This window comes from Salmo trutta, chromosome 40 (genome assembly GCF_901001165.1).
Source record: "Salmo trutta chromosome 40, fSalTru1.1, whole genome shotgun sequence".
Classification (NCBI taxonomy): Eukaryota; Metazoa; Chordata; class Actinopteri; order Salmoniformes; family Salmonidae; genus Salmo; species Salmo trutta.
The window spans coordinates 10,874,609-10,894,684 of record NC_042996.1 but is presented as its reverse complement, the minus strand read 5'-3'; the positions used below and the strand labels follow the sequence as shown (position 1 = coordinate 10,894,684).

At 44.8% G+C, this 20,076-nt stretch overlaps 1 protein-coding gene across 12 annotated transcripts in view; it reads left to right on the top strand.

The window, feature by feature from the left end:
- LOC115180350 (protein phosphatase 1 regulatory subunit 12A) overlaps nt 1-20,076 on the top strand; it is a 69,292-nt gene that overhangs the window by 29,873 nt on the left and 19,343 nt on the right. For 5 of the 12 annotated variants that reach the window (XM_029742381.1, XM_029742371.1, XM_029742374.1 and 2 more), the window contains exons 3-17: nt 3,426-3,544; nt 9,640-9,799; nt 10,472-10,616; nt 10,769-10,843; nt 11,088-11,179; nt 11,804-11,964; nt 12,581-12,717; nt 14,267-14,374; nt 15,280-15,543; nt 16,683-16,774; nt 17,213-17,329; nt 17,881-18,033; nt 18,403-18,567; nt 18,803-18,964; nt 19,772-19,862. In XM_029742381.1, the coding sequence (XP_029598241.1) occupies nt 3,426-3,544; nt 9,640-9,799; nt 10,472-10,616; nt 10,769-10,843; nt 11,088-11,179; nt 11,804-11,964; nt 12,581-12,717; nt 14,267-14,374; nt 15,280-15,543; nt 16,683-16,774; nt 17,213-17,329; nt 17,881-18,033; nt 18,403-18,567; nt 18,803-18,964; nt 19,772-19,862 (2,041 nt within the window). The remainder of the gene's footprint in view (nt 1-3,425; nt 3,545-9,639; nt 9,800-10,471; nt 10,617-10,768; nt 10,844-11,087; nt 11,180-11,803; nt 11,965-12,580; nt 12,718-14,266; nt 14,375-15,279; nt 15,544-16,682; nt 16,775-17,212; nt 17,330-17,880; nt 18,034-18,402; nt 18,568-18,802; nt 18,965-19,771; nt 19,863-20,076) is intronic. The other 7 variants (XM_029742382.1, XM_029742372.1, XM_029742373.1 and 4 more) reach the window with 6 other exon arrangements.

Sequence of the window (20,076 nt, the reverse complement as noted above, 5' to 3'; positions counted from 1 at the left end):
TGGAACTCTAAAATGTAACGGCGGTCGCTGAATTGCCATTACGAGGGAAGTTACCGGAATGCACCGGTTTCAAGTGGTGTGTTCTAATGAGAAGGGTCTGCGGCTCTCCACGGCTGTAATTGGTAGCAGCAGGAGTCAAGATCTCCTGCTGTTCCAAGAGCCTCTTGAATCAGCCAGCGCAGGGTGAGAAATCCATGAGAAAAGATAATTGGAGCGTGGTTGACCACAAGGGTGAATCACTAGGCTAATTATGCAGTGAACTAGTTGTCTGATTAGAGGCAGGGTACTAGAATGACAGCATGAACCCCCTCAGGTGGTTAGGTCAGTGGAGGGATACAACAGTAAACCCCTCAGGTGAATATGGTGTAATGACAGACTGCAATTTGGGGTGTTCCCTGATATCCGGAATCTGCCATTGGTCAGTTCCGGTCTTATGCAACTGATGGTTTTGCGACACAGATTTGTTTAGATGGCAGGTTAGGTGAATTAGCATGGCAGGTTAGGAGACTGTTAAGGTTAGGAAAAGGGTTAGGCTTAGCTACAATGGTACAGTTGTTAACCAAATAAAATGTTATTTTTCACATGCGCTGAATACAACCGGTGTACTTTACCGTGAAATGCTTACTTAGACGACCTTAACCAACAATGCAGTTCAAGAAATGGTTACATGGGTACTGTTACCGAGTCTGTGTGTGGGGTACAGGTTGAGGTAATTTGTACATGTGTGTAGGGGTAAAGTGACTGCATAGATAATAAACAGCGAGTAGCAGCAGTGTAAAAACAAAGGGGGGGTGTCTATGTAAATTGTCCAGGTGGCCGTTTGATTAATTGCTCAGCAGCCTTATGCCTTGGGGGTAGAAGCTGTTAAGGAGCCTTTTGGACCTAGACTTGGTGCTCCGGTACTACTTGCCATGCGGTAGCAGAGAGAACTCTATGACTTGGGTAACTGGAGTCTTTGACAAGTTTTTTTGGGGCCTTCCTCTGACATTGCCTAGTGTATATGTCCTGGATGGCAGGAAGCTTGGCCCCAGTCATGTACGGGGCCATACGCACTACCCTCTGTAGTGCCTTACGGTCAGATGCCGAGCAGTTGCCATACTAGGCGGAGATGCAACCAGTCAGGATGATCTGGGGACCCTTGCCAAATCTTTTCAGGCTCTTGATTGGGAAAAGGTGTTGTCGTGCCCTCTTCACGACTGTCTTGGTGTGTTTGGACCATGATCGTTTGTTGGGGATGTGGACACCAAGGAACTTGAAGCTCTCAACCTGCTCCACTACAGCCCCAGTGTCAATGTGCGTAACTTCATTTCAAGAAACTCCTATATCAGAAAACGCCCCTAATTGCGCTCTAAAATTACACCATTCTCCCGCAGGTGGTTAGGTCAGTGGAGGGATACAGCATGAAACCCATAGGGTGGAGAGGTAGTGTGAAACTCCTTGGGTGGTTAGGTCAGTGGAGGGATATGTGCCTTTCCCAAGGTCTGGGATTTCTGCTACCAGTGGGTTGTGACCAGGGTTTCCATTAGCTTGTAAAAGCTGGCTTTCGGATGATTTCAAAATGCAAGTAAATAAATGAAATAGCCGATGAATGAATAAAATTGGCGGTGGCCAATTGTCCTGGCGAAGAAAATCCCATTGCGAAATAATGCATTTTCTTTCCTATTCATTGATGGAAAATCTGTCAGACAGCGCAAGATCTTCTGCTACAGCATCTCAAACAGTAAATGCATAGGCAACAGACGGCAGGCTTCATATGCGTATCGCACCACTTTGCAATGATCTGGAGGCAGTATGCAATTTGAGAACATATAATATACTTAATTGTTTGAAACCTGAACGTTTTACTACAAAGTAGCCTAGCCAAAATCAGACCATATCCGTGGAGGCAATTATTTTATGAACTTCCTTTCATTGTCCAGTAGCCAAAGGCACAGTCCTAGTCATATTAGCAACCCATGCTAGTTGTTGCATATTAAAATATCTGTTAGACATTTAGAATGGAGATTTAATCTGTCACATTTAGGGCTGACCCCATTTGGTTGACTGCGATTTATTTGAGTCGAGCAGTAGCTAATAATAATCACCATGGTGTACAAGACAACTGTCTGATTCACGCCTGTCTGAGGGGACTGATCCATTGAGTAGGCCTTGGATGGCACAGTCCATCAGACTAAGACGTGCTACTGAAACTGTATATGGTTACAGCACTATGCACACTGTTCTGTGGTGGTCGCTGCAGCAGGGAGGACTAGCCATGCCCGTCGCAATCAAATCAATTGCGGTCCGACTCCCTCGTCATTTGTCTTATTTAATCAAGCTTAACACATCAGACAAGATCAGTGCATATAGTTGATTTTATTAAAACACATAGGATGTCTATATGGAGAAATGGACTTAACATTTCGACCTATCGATTGGTTGAAAGAACAGACTCTCACGGCAATTTGTTATTTTTGTCGGACAGCCCTATTCACGTTAAACCGCTAGCATGTGCGGTGCGCTTTTGACAATGGTGTTTTCGCAATTGTATTATGGAACGAACATTTGCTCATAGCCTAATGCGTTGTGCGTGTTACTGCACTTATAATGTGAAGAAATAATAGTTTAGCAACATTTAAGCTAAACTTTGTCGCATCACTCATTGCTTTTTAACGTGTTTTTATTTGTTGTAGCCTAGACCTACTGGTTATATGAATGTGTGAGCTATCATCCTACAATTGTCCCACAGTCTGTTTTGGAATAAGCTATTTATTTTTCTACAAGTTGACCAATAGAATAGTTCACCTTTTTCTACTATGGGGGTTAGTAGATTGACAAAGGCTAGTGATTTTGCTGTTCGTTACTCGTGTTGTTGGCTGAGAAAGTAAATGTGGACGATTATTCAAAGTGCGACTCAGAATTTGGTAAGAAAGACCACACATTGTTGATCCTAGACTTGTATGTTCTGTTAATATGAATTACCATAATCTAAATGTGATTTCTGTCATTTTGAGCACCGTCCGGTAAATGTTGAAATGCTGCGGGTGAAATGTCCGTTGTCACATTTTCGTAACGGAATCCCTGGTTATCACGTACAGGTTTTCATAATATATTCAGTCGACTGTTTCCCTGCAGGTGAAGAACAAATTGAGAGTTATGGTAACTGGTAAATGCATCTATTTTCCAATCCTCGTAAATGTGTCTTGCTAGAATTTGGCCCATTTTTGTCTTCAAACCTTTCATAGGCCTACAGCAGTAGCTTATATAGGCCTAATACATAGAATGATATAGACATGATTTCCTAGGCATTTTTCTTGAACCTGTATTCACCTGGGTTAAATAAGAGACTTGATCCATCCCTATTGATTCAGTGAAGAATGAATTTACTAATACTACTTGGACTACTTACCTGTCCTAAGTAAGTAAGTATGTGTGTGTTTGTGCAGGTATCTGATTGGCCAGGGAGCCAGCGTGGGGGTGGTGAACAGTGAGGGGGAGACACCTCTGGACATCGCTGAGGAGGAGGCCATGGAGGAGCTCCTGAAGAATGAGATCAACCGACAAGGTACAGACGGACTGCAGCACTGATTCACTCGGTCTGCCCCACCCTGACCTGCTAGTCAACAACAACTCTTTCACTTCTGCTTTCAGTTGAACCATTGCCGGTCAAACATTGTCCACCAAGCACATAATTAATGGGACTTTTTACTTACATCTATGTAATTGGAAGGGAAGGGCCTAAAACGACATAATGGAAATGTTTTTCATTAAGTTTTCAAATTAGATAACTTTTTAATGACAAACGAGTGCTGCCACTTTGCTAGCATCATTCTGTGTTTGCTCCACACCAGGCAGTTATGCACTGCCTTTCCAAATAGACGGTTAAGGGATGAGAGGTGTGTGCGGGCAATGGATCGTGGTACATGCATCTAGGCCGCTGTGGCCTCTGGTCATATCAGGAAGCAGGTCTTGGCAGGCCTCCAGTGGCGTGCACTCAGCCTGGTTCAATAGCACTACAGCCTCCATGGCCAACACCTCACTGGTCTAGTCTAATGCCCCCTTTACTACTTCACCCAATACCATGCTTACGTACATGAAGTCCAGATATGTCATGCGTGTACCGTGTCATAAAGCATTTATGAAATCAAGTCAGACCCAGTCCCGGCAGCTGTGACGCTTTGCCTCGGTGGAGAAGTTACATAATGGAGATTAATGCGATCCACTTAAACTCTGGGTTTCTCTTTGTGATTCTAAACTGGATGGAAGGCTTTTTCTATTTTTCGCCCTCTGTGTTCTTGAGATGATGACATGTACCCCCCCCCCCCAACTCTGGTGGGAGGCCTTGTTCAGACGTGCTAATGGCCCCGGGGACAAACCGCTCCTCTGCTCATGATGCCGCTGTGTTGTCGGAAGATTATGGCGCTCTCCCTTCACCTTGTAGCCATTCTAAATGCACCTCTCGTCAAATCCACTAAGTGTGGCTCGACACCTTTGCGCTGTCTACGTTGTTAGCCATGCTAGCCACCAGCCATAATTACAAGTTAGGTAGCAGCTTGTCAGACAGCAGGCCCACCCCCTCTGTTTGCTTAGGTTGCTCCTCCCGTAAGGAGTAGAACTAGGGCTCGGCGATATTGTTTTTGACAGTATGTTTTTTGAATAATTAAAGCTCTACATTTGCTTTGAGTAGTGAGTGACCCTACAGTGGCAACAAATACATTCTAAGTGATTTCAATGGATCCATTCTGTTTTCTACTGTTCAATTCAACTTCAACCTAAAAAACATTTTTCCCTCTGCATTTCCTACACTCATTTGAGAATGTCCACACTGCCACGTAGGGCTGCACGATATAGGCAAAAAAAAACTAGGCCTTATTTTTAACCAAATGTTGCAATTGCGATTTGACTTATGATTTAGATCAAAACAATTGGTAAACTGTTGGAATCATGCAAATATAATATTTATTCTAATTCTATAGTTAGAATATAAATAATAGTGGGCATTTTGAAGTGTTTGACATGACAAGGTATGAAAATGCCAGGGCGGAGTTGACACGGTAGGAACCTCCTAAGGGACCCTATAATCTTTGGCTACATTAAATGTTTCTTCATGTAGTCAACATTCACACTTTGCCTATACCTTTGATTTATATGATACTCTTGCACAAACAACATGCTGATTTAGGCCTGCGCTGGTATCCAGCTGTATTAACTAGCTACGTTTGCTCTGACTCAGTACATTTATTAGCTAGCTAACTAGTGATTAGCATTAGCGGCAAACATGATTTAGCTAAAACGTGCTAAGAGAAGACAAACTAGCTGTTTGCAGATGTAAGAAACACAAACTAATATAATTATTGAACGCTTATTAAGAAGCAAAGTAGAAACATCGTTGTCATCAACATTGTTGCATTTACCATGCAGACTGGATTAAGGGTGTATTCGTAAAATTCACTCGAGTGCCAGAGAGCGCTCCGGGTGTTCGAAAATTGTCATATTTTTCCATTTGTAAATTCAGATTGTTTTCGTGCTCGGAGGGTTTTAAGCACACACTGGATGCTCTGGCCGAGGAGTAGTGTTGATCCGAGCGTTCTGACCTCACAACGGCAGTCAAGCTCCCAAGCTAACTGGCTAAAATGAACTAGCTTGCTATTCCAGACAAATGAGAGAACACCTCACTCACCCTTTTACTTGCCCTAGCAGAGCTGGTTAAGCTGTTTTCATCTTATCCAGAGTGTTGGTGACTGTAACTGTGCTGCTGGCAACAATTTCATATTGTTGCCGGTGTCGGCCATATTCAACAGGTGTTGAGCGTTTGTAAATTCATCAGTTATTCTGCGCTTTGGCACACTCAGACGAGTGCTCTGAAATCGGAGTAGATGGGGCGTGTTCGTAAATTCACTCTGGCTATGTGTCTCGTGGTCAAGCAACAACAAAGCCCTCCTTGAGTGACAGTGGGCTGTGCTAGGTCTGTGTGGAAAGTGGCATGGAGAGAGTGGCGAGGGATGACTCAAGTAGCGTGTAAACTATAAAAATGGACGCTACACACGGCATGTCACATTTAACAAACCAAACATTCAAATACCCTTACAGAAGGTAAAGTACAAACCGGTCCATGCAGCAGTAATGGTATATTGTAAAATACGCTATACAGCCCAGCCTCAAGTAGAACCAGCCTAGCCCCAGTAACATGAACCAGGTCTGGGTATGAGGTGGAGGGACCTGGAGCAGGGCTTGGCTGAGGTGGTCAGAGCCCTATCCCTTTTAACACTCCAAGTCCTAAGGGCTGAATGTGCAGGATTCATTCAGCAGTTATGACCTCTCCTCCTGTTTTGTTAGCATGCTACGCTACTTAAGAGTATTATATAACGGAGGCGGCGGCTTATCCCATGGGAACCCTGCGCGTCTCACAGCCGACTGCAGCTTTCAGCCTTCGTTTGCTGGGCTTGATGGATACGCAGTCTGCGGCTTTGGAGCGGGACGTCACTACGCCAGCTTCCAAGATCCCTTATTGACAGACACACAAACCCCTGCCTGCAGCACCACATTGTTGCACACCACTGCATTTACCATCAGTCATATGACAGACATGAAACCACTGGGCCAAGCCTTTTTAACATGCAAACGTTTCTACCTCCTGGCTGTATCTGATCAGTGATACTACGTTTTTTTTTGTGTGTCCATGAGCAGTTACACTGACAATTAGTTTGCAGCAGAGTTGCAGCACGAGCGGAATGCCCAAGGTGTTCGATGGAACTCCACATAGGGAATGAATTCATGAGCATTTGTTCTTGAATTTACCACAATAATGGCTAGAGCAGCTCTCCATGTTCAGTAAGGTACAGTGTTGTGCAACTCTGTATGTTTTAATGGGATTTTCACCTCCCGTCGCATGGTCTCCTCTCGAAAGAGGTACCTTCTTAGTCATGGGGTTAAACCCATTAAGGAGCCACCACTGTTCCCCCGCGGCTGGCTCCACCTTCAGATCCCCTCTCTGCCTCCCAGACAGTAGCTCCACGCCGGCCAGGTGACTGGGCTGCCTGTACCACCCCCCCACTCCCTCTATAGCTGCCCATAAGGGCTCTCTCTGGTGCCCCCCACTCAGTTTCCCTGCTCAATGTCTTGGGGTAATTTTAGTTTTGGCTTGTCAACAGGTTTTCCCTCAGCTGAATTTAGTCCTGTGTTATCACGTCCTCAGAGGCCCAGGTGACTTTCCTCAGAGGATTCACATGTTTGCTCCATGGCCGATTTTTATTTTTTTATTTTTTTGGGGGGGGGGGGGGATATTTTCCATTTTGGCTTTACCAGACCATATGCAGGCCTAGCTTTGAGAGGGGGGGAGGGAGTGTGGTGGGGACTTAATCAGTCAGTTTTCTGGTCTACTGGCTTTTCTCTATTTATTTTCTCAGGGTCCCGGTAGAAGGTGCAATATTCTCTTGAAAAAGCAGCTTGGAATGTGTGCCAGTTCCTCCACCAGGCTGCTGTTTTGTAGTCCTACTTAGGATCTATTAGTCTCCCTGCCTTTTTATAGAACCAGTACAGGCTACTCCTTAAATGTCCCTGCTCTCTAGTAAGCGATGGGCCCTATTGTAGCAGTTGCAATAAACATTTATACAGGCCAGTTACTGCAAGGCTAGTAATGTTGATAATGCCTTGACTAATAGAGTTCCCCTGCCTTGCTGGTGCATTTGTAAAACATGCATCTGTGGCGTTGTGGACATCTCTCACCTTTTGTACCACAGTCCACCCATTCCACAGGCTGAATGCGCAGCAGCCCAGCAGAATAAAGGACTAATTGAGATCCATAATGACAGCAGTGCATTGTGTATTACACTGTAATGGCATCACATGGACTGGACTAAAGGGCAACGCGTTACTCAACACTGCAGCCATGGTGCCATCTGCCCCCAAGACCAGCCTGAACCCATTGATTTCACTTCTGTATTTGGAAAATCTCTGTTTCATTGGACCATTCATTTGTGCAGTGAGTCAGGGATTTGACTCATAGAGCCACACCCATCCCCCTTTCAAATGGGGCTTGTTTATTCCATGCAGCCAGACATCATGGTGACCTAAGGTGTCGTTGATGAAAGGGATGGACAACTCAATGCAAAGGCCTGTAGATTAGCTTGAAGTATTTTTGTCACAACCATTAACTCTTACTGCACAATGTGAAAGTAAAACCAAACTAGATAGACTGTGGTGAGCTGCAGCTGTGCTGCAGGATTGTTTTTTGGGCAGCCAGGAGTCAATTTCAGAACTTCTCTGAGTCGTCTTAATTCCTTCCCACGATTGAAACGCAGCATGCAGACAACCGGCGCTCTGTCAGTGAATTTGTGCAGGAATTTTTGCCCAGGTCTTCTAGCTGACAGATCTACGTCCCATCGTCCCTTGTTCTCCTCCGCTGGCGCCAGGCCAGAACTTCTGGCTGGAGTTAACTGCTCCCTGTCCATCCAGCCTAACACACTGTCAGACAGTTGGAATCTTCTTTTGTCCTTTTAATTAGTCACGCTTCAGCTCGCTAATCTCATCAACAATGACAGGTAGTGTTAACCAGCACTGATTTAACTAATGGTGATCTATTTCTGAATAAAATCAGATTATTCCTGGACCTTATGATATTCGATCTTTGTCAATCTTGTTTATTTTTTAATGCTGCTTGACTTTCCTTGACTTTTTCATGAATGGAAAAATACATTTAACTTCATGAATGGATAGAAAAAGAAAGTCCAGCCTTTTTTGCAAAAGCTGACCAATGAGGGATGATGGTGCATCATACGAGGAACCCAAAACCTATAGGATCAGCTGAAGTGTTGTTGGCTTCCACCCCAGAGCACGTATGCTCATTGTTTATGTAGTTGAGCACAATCAACTCACAGCTGAGTAGTCACACATCTTTACCAGTCGCTCCAAATTTCAGCCGTCTCGCGTTCCAGTCCAGTGTCGGCAAGACAATACACGCCCGTTCCTGCAACAGCCTGTATAGTGCCGGCCTATACCTTAGACATACTAACCCACATGGAAAACTTACTGTTTGCTCTGTCCCAGAGCAGTGATAACATTGAAGTAAGCAATTTGTCAGAGGCCTCTAGTCAATGGAAAAGAGTGCTAGCTTTGCTCCCACTCACTTTGCACAACCACAAGTGGATTATTTGCTTCAACTACATGCCTTGAATGGCTTGAATTTTGACATCTCACCATACAAAGTATGTCAAATGTCCATAGCTCACTTACAACACTGTAAACCGTAGGGAAATTTAGACTGTTGTGTAACATTCCAGGTCAGATTTCTGCTGTGTAAAGGCTTTCAGCCGCATTTTGACTTTTCATCCATTGTTAGTTTCAAATTAAACTCTGGACTGCAGTTCCCCTTTGAGTGTGAGCATTCAACTCATTCACTTAAGGCCATGTGTGCCAAGCATGTGTATGTGGTGTGTCCAGTTTCAGCTAATTTCAGGGTTCCATTTTCATGTCTTTGAATCATTTCTGTAATATTGTGTTAGTTCCCTTGGGGTGAATGCCAGACAGGCAGCATTATTCCCTTCTACTGCTCTTTGTAGCCTAGATAATCTCCAGTGTTTATAGGGACGGCCTCTTTTAAGTAGCCGTTAATCCACCGAGGCCAGACTAACAGTGGTCACCGTTACACTCCGCCCCCACCAGGCGTGGACATCGAGGCGGCCAGGAAGGAGGAGGAGCGGATCATGCTGAGGGACGCCCGGCAGTGGCTCAACAGCGGAACCATCAACGACGTCCGACACGCCAAGTCCGGGGGGACCGCACTCCACGTCGCCGCCGCCAAGGGATACGCTGAGGTTTTAAAGTAAGTCCAGACTCCTTACCTCGCCTTTACCTCTAACAAGCTGTAGCCCATCTTTGGATTCATTTTTTTATTTTTTTATTAACGCTGATTTAAGATATTTCCACTTACATGTTGTCGTTAGGTATTTGTTGTTCTTAGGTGGATGCTGCTTATAGTCATGTCCCTTGTGGGATTTTACTTCATCAATGGTTATCAAGAGCCCATCTCCAGCTCTGGCCTGTCAGTACAGACAGACTGCCTAAGGGAGGGACTGCAGCACCCTGTCCATCTGCTCCTGGGAATGCAGCCAACACAGTCTCCCACACACACTCCACTGCCATAGTTGGCTAACACTAACATCTACCATGTTGAGTACCAGATACTCAGAGGTCACTCAGAGGTCATTTTTCCTGTCATGCAAGACGTTTATATTGACTGAAATATGGGTCTTAAACCTTTGCACAAATGTATTTGCGCTTATGCAAATAGTTGATAGAATACCTTTTCGTTTATTTGTCTTTGGGTTCTGTTTTTGCGTAACTAATACGAAATACAGCCATAATGCTGCCGCAGTAGCAAAAGCCTGGACACTGGCAACGACTGATAAGATTAGGTTTCAGCACCAAATCCAAGAAAACAAGATTAGCTAAATCTCAAATACTATTTTTGTTTCCCCCCCTCTGCGCTCCTCAGGCTTTTAATCCAAGCAGGGTATGATGTAAATATTAAAGACTTTGACGGCTGGACCCCGCTCCACGCCGCTTCACATTGGGGCAAAGAGGAGGCCTGCAAGATACTGGTTGAGAACCTGTGTGACATGGACCTTATCAATAAAGTGGTGAGTAGTACTTCTAAGGCATCTCCATCCTCTATCCATACCCTCTAAGGTTCAGTTGAATATGGACCATGTACTGTTACGTAATGTACTGTACTGCACATATGTGCTTTTCTCGTAACACTAGTTCTGAGAATTTTGTTTTTCCTCCTCAGGGTCAGACATCTTTTGATGTTGCAGATGAAGATGTCCTTGGCTACTTAGAGGAATTACAGAAGAAGCAGAATCTGGTAAGCCAGTGTGTGGCTAATGCTTACATAAGAGCTTTCATTTGATCCTGGATGAACTGCATAACCTGTTATTATAGCTTTCAAACGTGAAACTGCGACTCACATGCCTTGCAGGTGTAAGCATAGCAGAAGCCCTTGAGCAAATCTGACAATTATTTAATTTTTTTACCACTGAAAGTTTGAAGTTCTGGTGTTAGTACCCTAACTGCCGTCAATCATTAAAAAAAACATTCTCCCATTGCAGCTCAATAGTGAAAAGAAGGATGTTAAGAAGTCTCCCTTGATAGAAACGACGACCACTGGGGACAACAATCAAAATCAAAAATCCATTAAGAGGTAAATATCCTGGTTGGGGGGGAAATGGGGTGACATTAGGTAGTCACTCAGTGAAATAGTCATATAATGGATTGTCAATCTTTTATGCATTAACCCCAGGGTAGGCCGCCCACCCCCTCTTTTACGCCGCTGCTACTCTGTTATCTATGCATAGTCACTTTAATGACTCTACCTACATGAACATATTACCTCAATTACCTTGACTAACCGGTGTCCCCGCACATTGACTCTGTACCGGTACCCCCTGTATATAGTCTCGCTATTGCTATTTTACTGCTGCTCTCTAATTACTTGTTCCTTTTATTTCTTTTTTGTATTTTTTAAGCTGCTTTGTTGTTTAGAGGTTTGTAAGTAAGCATTTCTCTGTAAGGTCTACCTGTTGTTTTCGGCGCATGTGACTAATACAATTTGATTTGAGGTCTAGGCCACGGGGAAAACCATTGTTAAAGTGACTGTTTGAAATTCCATGCTTTCAGTACATTGAAAGTAGCTCCAAGTCATTGAGGCACCCTGATAATATGGAGGTTTATGGGTGTTACTCTGAAATGGTGCACACATGTCTTTATAGTCTGACTATAATGAATCCATGCAGACTGAAAGTACCGAACATTCTGTGTGTTCCAGCAAAGAGACCCTCCTCCTGGAGCCCGAGAAGCCCGCCCTGCGCATCGAGACCCTGGAACCAGAGAAGGTGGACGAGGAAGAGGAGGGCAAGAAGGACCAGGAGTCCAGCTGCTCCAGCGAGGAGGAAGAGGAGGAAGACTCAGAGTCTGAGACTGAAGCCGGTACGTTCTACCTACTGTAATGGTACAATAACCTCAATGGCAGGCATGGTGTTTCTAAACCTTGACCTGATTTCAATCTACGCCATTAGTCTAGAGTTCAAGTCCGAAGACTTTAGACCCTGTCTACATTAGTTGAGCTGATTTGTAAATGTTGTAATGTACTCTTTTGAATGGTGTCTTTATACACTTGTTGCAATGACATCATGAACATTGTTGGTTATGACATCCCCTATTGTCGTTATCTTTATGAAAAAGTATAAACACAAAAACGACGGTCTGCATGACATAAGCAAAGTATGGTCCAAAAAGCATACCTGTTCTATTTTAACGCCAACAAACCCATCTGTTTAAAAATAATTTTAGTACTACAACACATTTCTGAAGAGGGGTTTGGTGCTAGCACTGTAGCTAGCGGGCATGCTAATCAGACCATATCTTACAAACAACAGTTGCAACGACGGTCTGCAGACAGTTTACCTGAGTATCATTTAAAAAATGTTTTTTCCTACGACACTTGTCGCATTTTAATGGTCTACAGACATGTAGTTAGATGGAAGTATAGACCCGTCTTTATGCATCAGTAACTCATAGTGGCACCTCTATTCCTCCCCTCCAGACAAGAGCAAGACGCCTGTCCCTGTGAGCAACAGTAACGGCACTACTGTGGTGCCAGCGCCGACCAGCGTTACGGTGTCCTCCACCTCCCCAACCAGCCCCACTAACCAGGTGACTCTCACCTCGCCTGTCAAGAAGGTACGGCCTGGTGGATAGGTCCACTGCAGTCCTCCACTAGTCCTCGTCAGCCTCTTCTGCAGAGAGTTTATCACGCCTTTACAGCTCCCACAACTGAAGAACTCTTTCTATAGTCATATGACTGACCAAGTGGTTCCGTGTCCCAGGAGTTTGTTAGTTATAGAACCTAAAAGGAAGGTTTAACCGCTGATGCGTTAGGATGTAACCTGTCATCTGGGACACATAGCGACGCCTGAGCTCAGTTTATGAATGCAGCTTTCACACGAGGCCCTGAGATGAGACATCTGGACACCTCACCGGTATACAGATCGATATAATTCAATGTCTATTTAGTTAACGCTTTAACACAAACCCACGCTTCACGCTTGGCTCAAGTTACACAGGGTTTACATAAAGGGGGTTACGTGGGATTTGACACCGTAACATGAACAGTACAACACTTGGGTAGGTCTTGTTGTCGCCGCCTGCGGTACGCTGAACAGAAACAAGTGTCAGAGGCCCAGGGTGGAGAGTTACGATTAGTTGAAGAACAGGAGCTCTGGTCTTCAACAAACATGGCGGTGGTTGTACATGGGGATGGGTAGTCATTGCTCGACGTTGTTAGCGGTACACTGTTGACCCCTGGAAGGACACAGTTAAGGCCATCAGGCAGATATTTTAGCAGTGTTGATTATTACGAGACACAATGAGGATGGGAATTTATCATTCAAAAATGTCCCCACAGTTTCCCTTTGTCTGCTGCCCTCTGCAGTGCAGATGTGGCGTTGCAGCTGACTGAATGTACTCGGTGACCTCAGTCCATATACTGTGTCTTTAAGTGTAGGCCTGTTACTCTCTTCAGAGGGCACTTCTGCTTTATTCCCTCATAAGAACTGAGGCGGGGGACTTACACCACATGATACTACAAACTACTCTTACTATAAATGTACTCTCTTTCCTTCAACACCACTGGCACTGTATCATTAAACTAGAAGAAAAATAACCTGTTAAGCTACAAACATTTACTTCTCTTTGAAGTCCAATATTTTTAAATGGTCACGTTTTCCCTTTAAGTTGAAGTTATGTGCCCATGGAAATTTCTCCCATTGGATGCATCCTCCATCTGATTGCATTTTCTTAGAGGACTCTGCATTCAAGCTGAAGTCCAGACTATGAAATATACCCATCACTATCCCAGTTATCCATATTTCCTGTTATCTCTCTTGTAGAAATGCTCTTATTCCCCTCCTACTTTAATGCCTAGCACACCCACAACAATGTCCTCTGTCTAACGAGAGTGATCAAAACAATTAACAATGTCCGCTTTGAGACTAGCATTGTCTTTTCAAAAAGCCTCTCGTGTCCTGCGAGAGCTGTTACTCACACAACCAATAGAAACGATTGACCCCCTTGTCAGTAAACATTGTGTGGTGTGTTCAGGCCTTAAAATATGTCTTTGTCTCTCTGTGCAAGGTACTGTCCATCTTTGCTGCTGCTTCTGTCTCTACTCTGTTTCTGTTTCTTTCTCTCTGTCCGCCCCTCTCTCATCATGGCTCTTGGTTGGCTTTAGTCTGATTATATTACTGCCCTCATGCCTGTGGCGGAGCCAAGCTGTCCTGCATTGTGGCGTCAAGGCTTGCGCAAAACTGGCATTTCTCTTGTGCCCAAAAAACCCATGGTGAGGCATTGGTGTGTTCCAGAGTTATTAGTTACCATGCCCTTGTTGCCTTCGCACCAAACAACAACTTGCCTAATCACCTGACCCCTATAGCCCATCCAGTCAACATTCTTGCTAACCCCCCTAGTGACAGTCCCTTCCAAAACATTTATTTACTGCATGTGTCTTCAAACACAGTCCTATAATGCTTTCTCTGTGGCTCATGTGCTCTAAATATTGTCTATTTGATGTCTCTCTAGCCATTATGTGTGCAGTGTAACAGTGTGCCCAAGGCTTGTGTGAGGACTTAACATAGGCCTCTAAACCCTAACAGGTTGCATTGACCCAGTCCCATCCATCCATGCACTAACTGGAGTTTCAGTGAACAGTGTTTAGTCTCTTTAGTGTCTGATTCTAGGCCTGCCACTGCTGCTAAGAGTAAGGAGTTTGTACTCTGTCCCTCAGTCAAAAGTCTAATACCGGAGTTCATTCCTTTTACCTTTATTTTAGCAGGGATTCCCATTGAGTCCAAGGTCTCTTTTTCAAGGGAGCTGTCGACCTAGGCGTGGTTATATTATTTCTAGGGGAACAAGTCACTTGTGGTGTCTCAAGCATGTCTCCAGACCTTTGGTTCCCCCTCCAACATGCGCCTTTACTCAAAACATCCCCTGCATTTTGTTGTCAATCCATGACACGTTCTCAAGTGCTGCCAGAGATCAGACAGTAGCCTCTGTAGATTCATTCCATACCAAAACTCCTTTGCTTTTTGACCTCTTGTTTAACCTCTGTGGACTGCTCTGTGTTCTTCACCCAAGAAAACTAAACCCCGGACTGCTGCCTTCGTCTGCTTTCTGAATAAACCTCCTTTATTAACGTGTCTAAGCTAACGGCTAACCACTAACCCCTCTCCCCTCGCTCTCCCCCAGGTGGCCCAGCAGGTGTCCCCTGCTGGTAAGGTCTGTCCTAAAGAGGTCTCCCCTAAAGATAAACAGGAGGATGATAAGACTAAGAAATCGGACGAGTCCCCGGCATCGTGGCGCCTGGGCCTGAGGAAGACTGGCAGCTACGGGGCTCTGGCAGAGATCACGGCCACTAAGGAGGCCCAGAAGGAGAAGGACACGGCCGGGGTGATGCGCTCGGCCTCCAGCCCCCGCCTCTCCTCCTCCCTGGACAACAAGGACAAAGAGAAGGTCAGTAGCTAACTAACACCACACTCTGACCCCAGGCCTCAGTGCCTGTCTGACCCCAGGCCTCAGTGCCTGTCTGACCCCAGGCCTCAGTGCCTGTCTGACCCCAGGCCTCAGTGCCTGTCTGACCCTATAGGACTTTGCAACTCTGCCTAGAAGGCCAGCATCCCGGAGTTGCCTCTCCACTGTTGAGATTGGTGCTTTGCGGGTACTATTTAATGAAGCTGCCAGTTGAGGACTTGTGAGGCGTCTGTATCTCAAACTAGACACTCTAATGTACTTGTCCTCTTGCTCAGTTGTGCACCGGGGCCTCCCACTCTTTCTATTCTGGTTAAATCCAGTTTGTGCTGTTCTGTGGGAGTAGTACACAGGGAGTAGTATACAGCGTTGTACCAGATCTCCAGTTTCTTGGCAATTTCTTGCATGGAATAGCCTTAATTTCTCAGAACAAGAATAGACTGTCGAGTTTCAGAAGAAAGTACTTTGTTTCTGGCCATTTTGAGCCTGTAATCAAACCCACAATTGCTGACGCTCCAGATATTCAACTAGTCTAAAGGCCAGTTTTATTGCTGCTTTAATCAGATCAACAGTTTTCAGCTGTGGTTACATAATTAGAAAAGGATTTTCTAATGATCAATTAGTATTTTTTTAAATAAACTTGGATTAGCTAACACAACGTGTCATTGGAACACAGGAGTCATGGTTGCTGATAATGGGCCTCTGTAGATATTCCATAAAAAAATCTGTTTCCAGCTACAATAGTAATTTACAACAAACAATGTCTTCACTTTATTTTTGATCAATATGTTATTTTAATGGTCAAAAAATGTGCTTGTCTTTCAAAAACAAGGAAATTTCTAAGTGACCTCAACTTTTAAACGGTAGTGTGTGTATTTTATATGCTTTTATGTCCAGCTGCTTGGACATATAGCACCATTTGAAATGGATGTCATCATTCATATGAAGTTGATGGTTCACCATTCCATACTGTTTTGATAAGTTGCATTGCTAGATTGAAGTTGAAATCCACCGTCGATTGAGACGGGTTTGTTGGCTGGGGGACAATGTATGAAGAATGTTAGTAGATGTAGCATGTGTTTGTTTAGGAGCTCAAGCAAATGGCTCCAATGTTTCATGTGCAGGAAAAAGACAAAGGAACCAGACTTGCCTACGTTGCCCCCACCATCCCCAGGAGGCTGGCCAGCACATCAGACATTGACGAGAAGGAGAACAGGTGAAGCGCCAGCGTGGTCCCTCTGAAGGGAAAAGTGCATTGACAGGAGCACCACCTGCTGTTCACTGCTGTGTTACAGGCCCAAAGCAGCACTGCATGTTGTCTTTATGTAGCCGCTCTGCTGCATCCGAGTACTTCAGTTTACAATGAAAAATCTATAGATTTAAAAAGTGGCCTCATACATATTTCTATGAAGTGCTGGAAATAGTTACAGGAAAATTATATTCTCAATGTTCACATTTGGCCAGCATCAATCAGATTGACAATATCTAGAATATAATGTTACAAATATTGGTCATTGATACTTAGTCATTACTGATTTACATTTAGGCACATTTTAGGATTTATCCAGTATTGACTTGTAGCACAAGGCTGCGGGTCCTTGCCAGTATATTGTGGAGCCCTGGGTGCTATTGTAGTGTGTGGTTCCAATCCCAGGGACTCTGCTGCTAGTCTGGTACGTAGCGGCTCCTACACCAGGAGACGCTGGGACGATGAGCTGAAGAACAGTGAAGGAAGCGCTTCCACCACCCGAACACCCAGCTATCAGCGCAGGTTAGCCACGCTTCACTATATGCTACCCCTCATTCCTCAACCTGATTGCCTCACTACACCAGATCAGTGCACCATCTTCCATTCATTCAGTACTAGTTCTGGACTTACTAACAACGTCGTGGAGATTTCCAGTTCCACTTTAGTTGACTCTTAGTAGTTTTGTTCATTCCTCATGTCGATTTGATTTCGCACTGTCATTTGACAAAAGTGCACGTACATGCTTAACATGCAAGCATCTACTGAGAAAATTCATGCAAGTCAGTCCAACGCCTCTGTCAAACGCCACAGTCTCCTGCATGACTGTACTAGTCCTGTCGGGTTTCTGTGCCTTTAGTTTCTCTATACTACACACCAGGTTCTACATTACAATCTGCCAAGGTTCCAAAACTACATTACCCAGAATCCATCACTACGGCTCAAGAAACCGAGACATGGACCAAGCGTATCAGAGATTAGTTTTTATACATGTTATATGTATGTTATCTAAATGTGTGTGGTGTGCGCCCCCTTGCTAACATGCCTATCTCGCCCCCACCCCCACACACTGCCAGCACGTCCCACACGCTAACGCTAGGGCGGAGCGGCAGCACGCGGGACGTGCCAGCCAAGTCCTCGTCTGCCTCCAGCTTGGACCCTAACACCTGTAACACTAAACCCTGGCAGTCGCCCGCCTCCCACTACCAGTCTTACAGCATTTACCGCAGGTATACCACCAGCCCCCACTGAACAACAACCTCTATCCACCTCCACTGTCTGTCAGTCACCTGTCTGTCTGTCGGTCTCGGCTGCATAAGTGTTGTGTAGTTTCATGCGTCTTTGACTGGTGTTCTCTTGACCCTCCCATCAACTGAAGAGAGAGAAACCCCATTTTGGAATACTGGGTAACGGCTAATGGGAGAGGAATTCATCTTCAAAGGCCACAGTGTTAACTGTTTTTGATCGCCTAGTTTTCATAACGTGTCATTCCTTGTATGGGTAATGGGTCCTCTCCTGTCCAGCTGATCTTTCACTCTCCTTCCCTCTTTCCTGTTCTCTCATTTCTTATCTGACTGTTGTTCCACTGGTATCCACAGTGGTTCCTTTGGCAGGAGGCACGAAGACCTGGGTTCGACCACCTCTTCCTCCACTAGCACCACCACCACCTCGTCTGTTACCTCGCCCACCGGCCACCGTGACCTCAGTCTGCTCTCCAGCCTGGGCTCCTCCACCCGCACCGGATCCTCCAGCCTCACCAGCAGGTACACACACACACACACACACACTCAGGGATCTCCCCAAAGAATGTAAGAGGGGCACTGCACCACTATGTAAAATAAGTACAATATATTTTATCATAAGGCTGTTTTTTTTAATCTAGATTGCAGGAAATGGCAGTTTCAGGTGTTAAAAAATCCTGGGAGAACCCTAAATCCTGGGAGAACCCTAAAAATGTTAGTCATATTTTGAAGTCCTGTGTACAATTGTGTGGATCAGGTACTGGGCAGAGGAGAGTGCGGAGAGGGAAAAGGAGCGGGAGAAGGAGTCTGCTGCAGTCATCCCTACGATTAACACTGCTTCTACCACCACCACCACGTCCACTACTGGCACTATCATTGGCTCTGACGGCAGGGAGAGACGCAGGTCCGACATGCGCACGTACGCGCACCCCCCGCCTACACACACGCACACACTCTGAAATGCAAACATGGAAACACACATGGGTGCCCACACGTGACACAGGGGAAAAACACGGATGTCACTGATACACACCTTGTCTATTATTTTACACAAAGCTCATGTTTCTTTTGTTTATACAACTAGAAACAATGTAATAACTGCCGTCTCTCAGAAAGCGGAATATCTTGAAGCTAGCAAGATCCTGTGCTGTTTGAGATTGCATTGCCTCTATTTGAGAATTGGGTGTGATCTCCTACAGTGTGTATACACTGGAGGAGGAGCGGGAGTCTGTTAAAATGAATGGGGTTAAGAGCATGTCTTCCTGTGAAGTCACTGCTGCTGAAAGAAGCCACCTGTTCTGGGAAGGTTCTAGAACCCTGACTGCTTCAGAAAGTTCTCCTTATTAGGAAGATGGGTTTCTCAAGGCCTAGCCAAGGCTCACAAGTGATTGAGTTTATATTTTTGTATGGGATGAAGGAACACATTCCCTCTTCAAAGAAAACATTACAATTATCTGTCTCAATATTTGCAATATTTTGAGACTAATGCTAAATAAAAGGTGAAAGGAGATTAAATATCTCCATAGCTTGATAGTACAATAAAAATATGGTTGATTAAATGGTGAGCAGAAAAAACACTTGGATGTTAGATTTGCCATTTTAGATTGTTGTTGACAACTGTTCAAGTAAAGAGCCTAATCTCATAACTACCATGTCGATCATCTTCATCCTTTAGCTTGTTTTTGTTCAAGGTCGTACCTCACGCTTGTTCTTGTTTGTGTTGCAGATCGTACCTCACGCCTGTCCGGGATGAAGAGTCGGAGTCCCAGAGGAAAGCCCGCTCCAGACAGGCTAGACAGTCCAGACGGTCTACCCAGGTTAGTAAAGACGTCTGTCCTAACTCTGCTTCTGAACTGGGCCTAAATGGCCAACCAGATACTTGTTGATAAATACAGTTTCAACTGAGTCACTTCTTATTGGACTTTGTAGGGGTTGGTTAGTCCATTTCTCTACTGTGAGTCATAAAAAAAAAGTTTCGTATGTGTTATCAAGTATTCTGCCTTAATGTGGCTTGGGGTAATATAGCTGAAC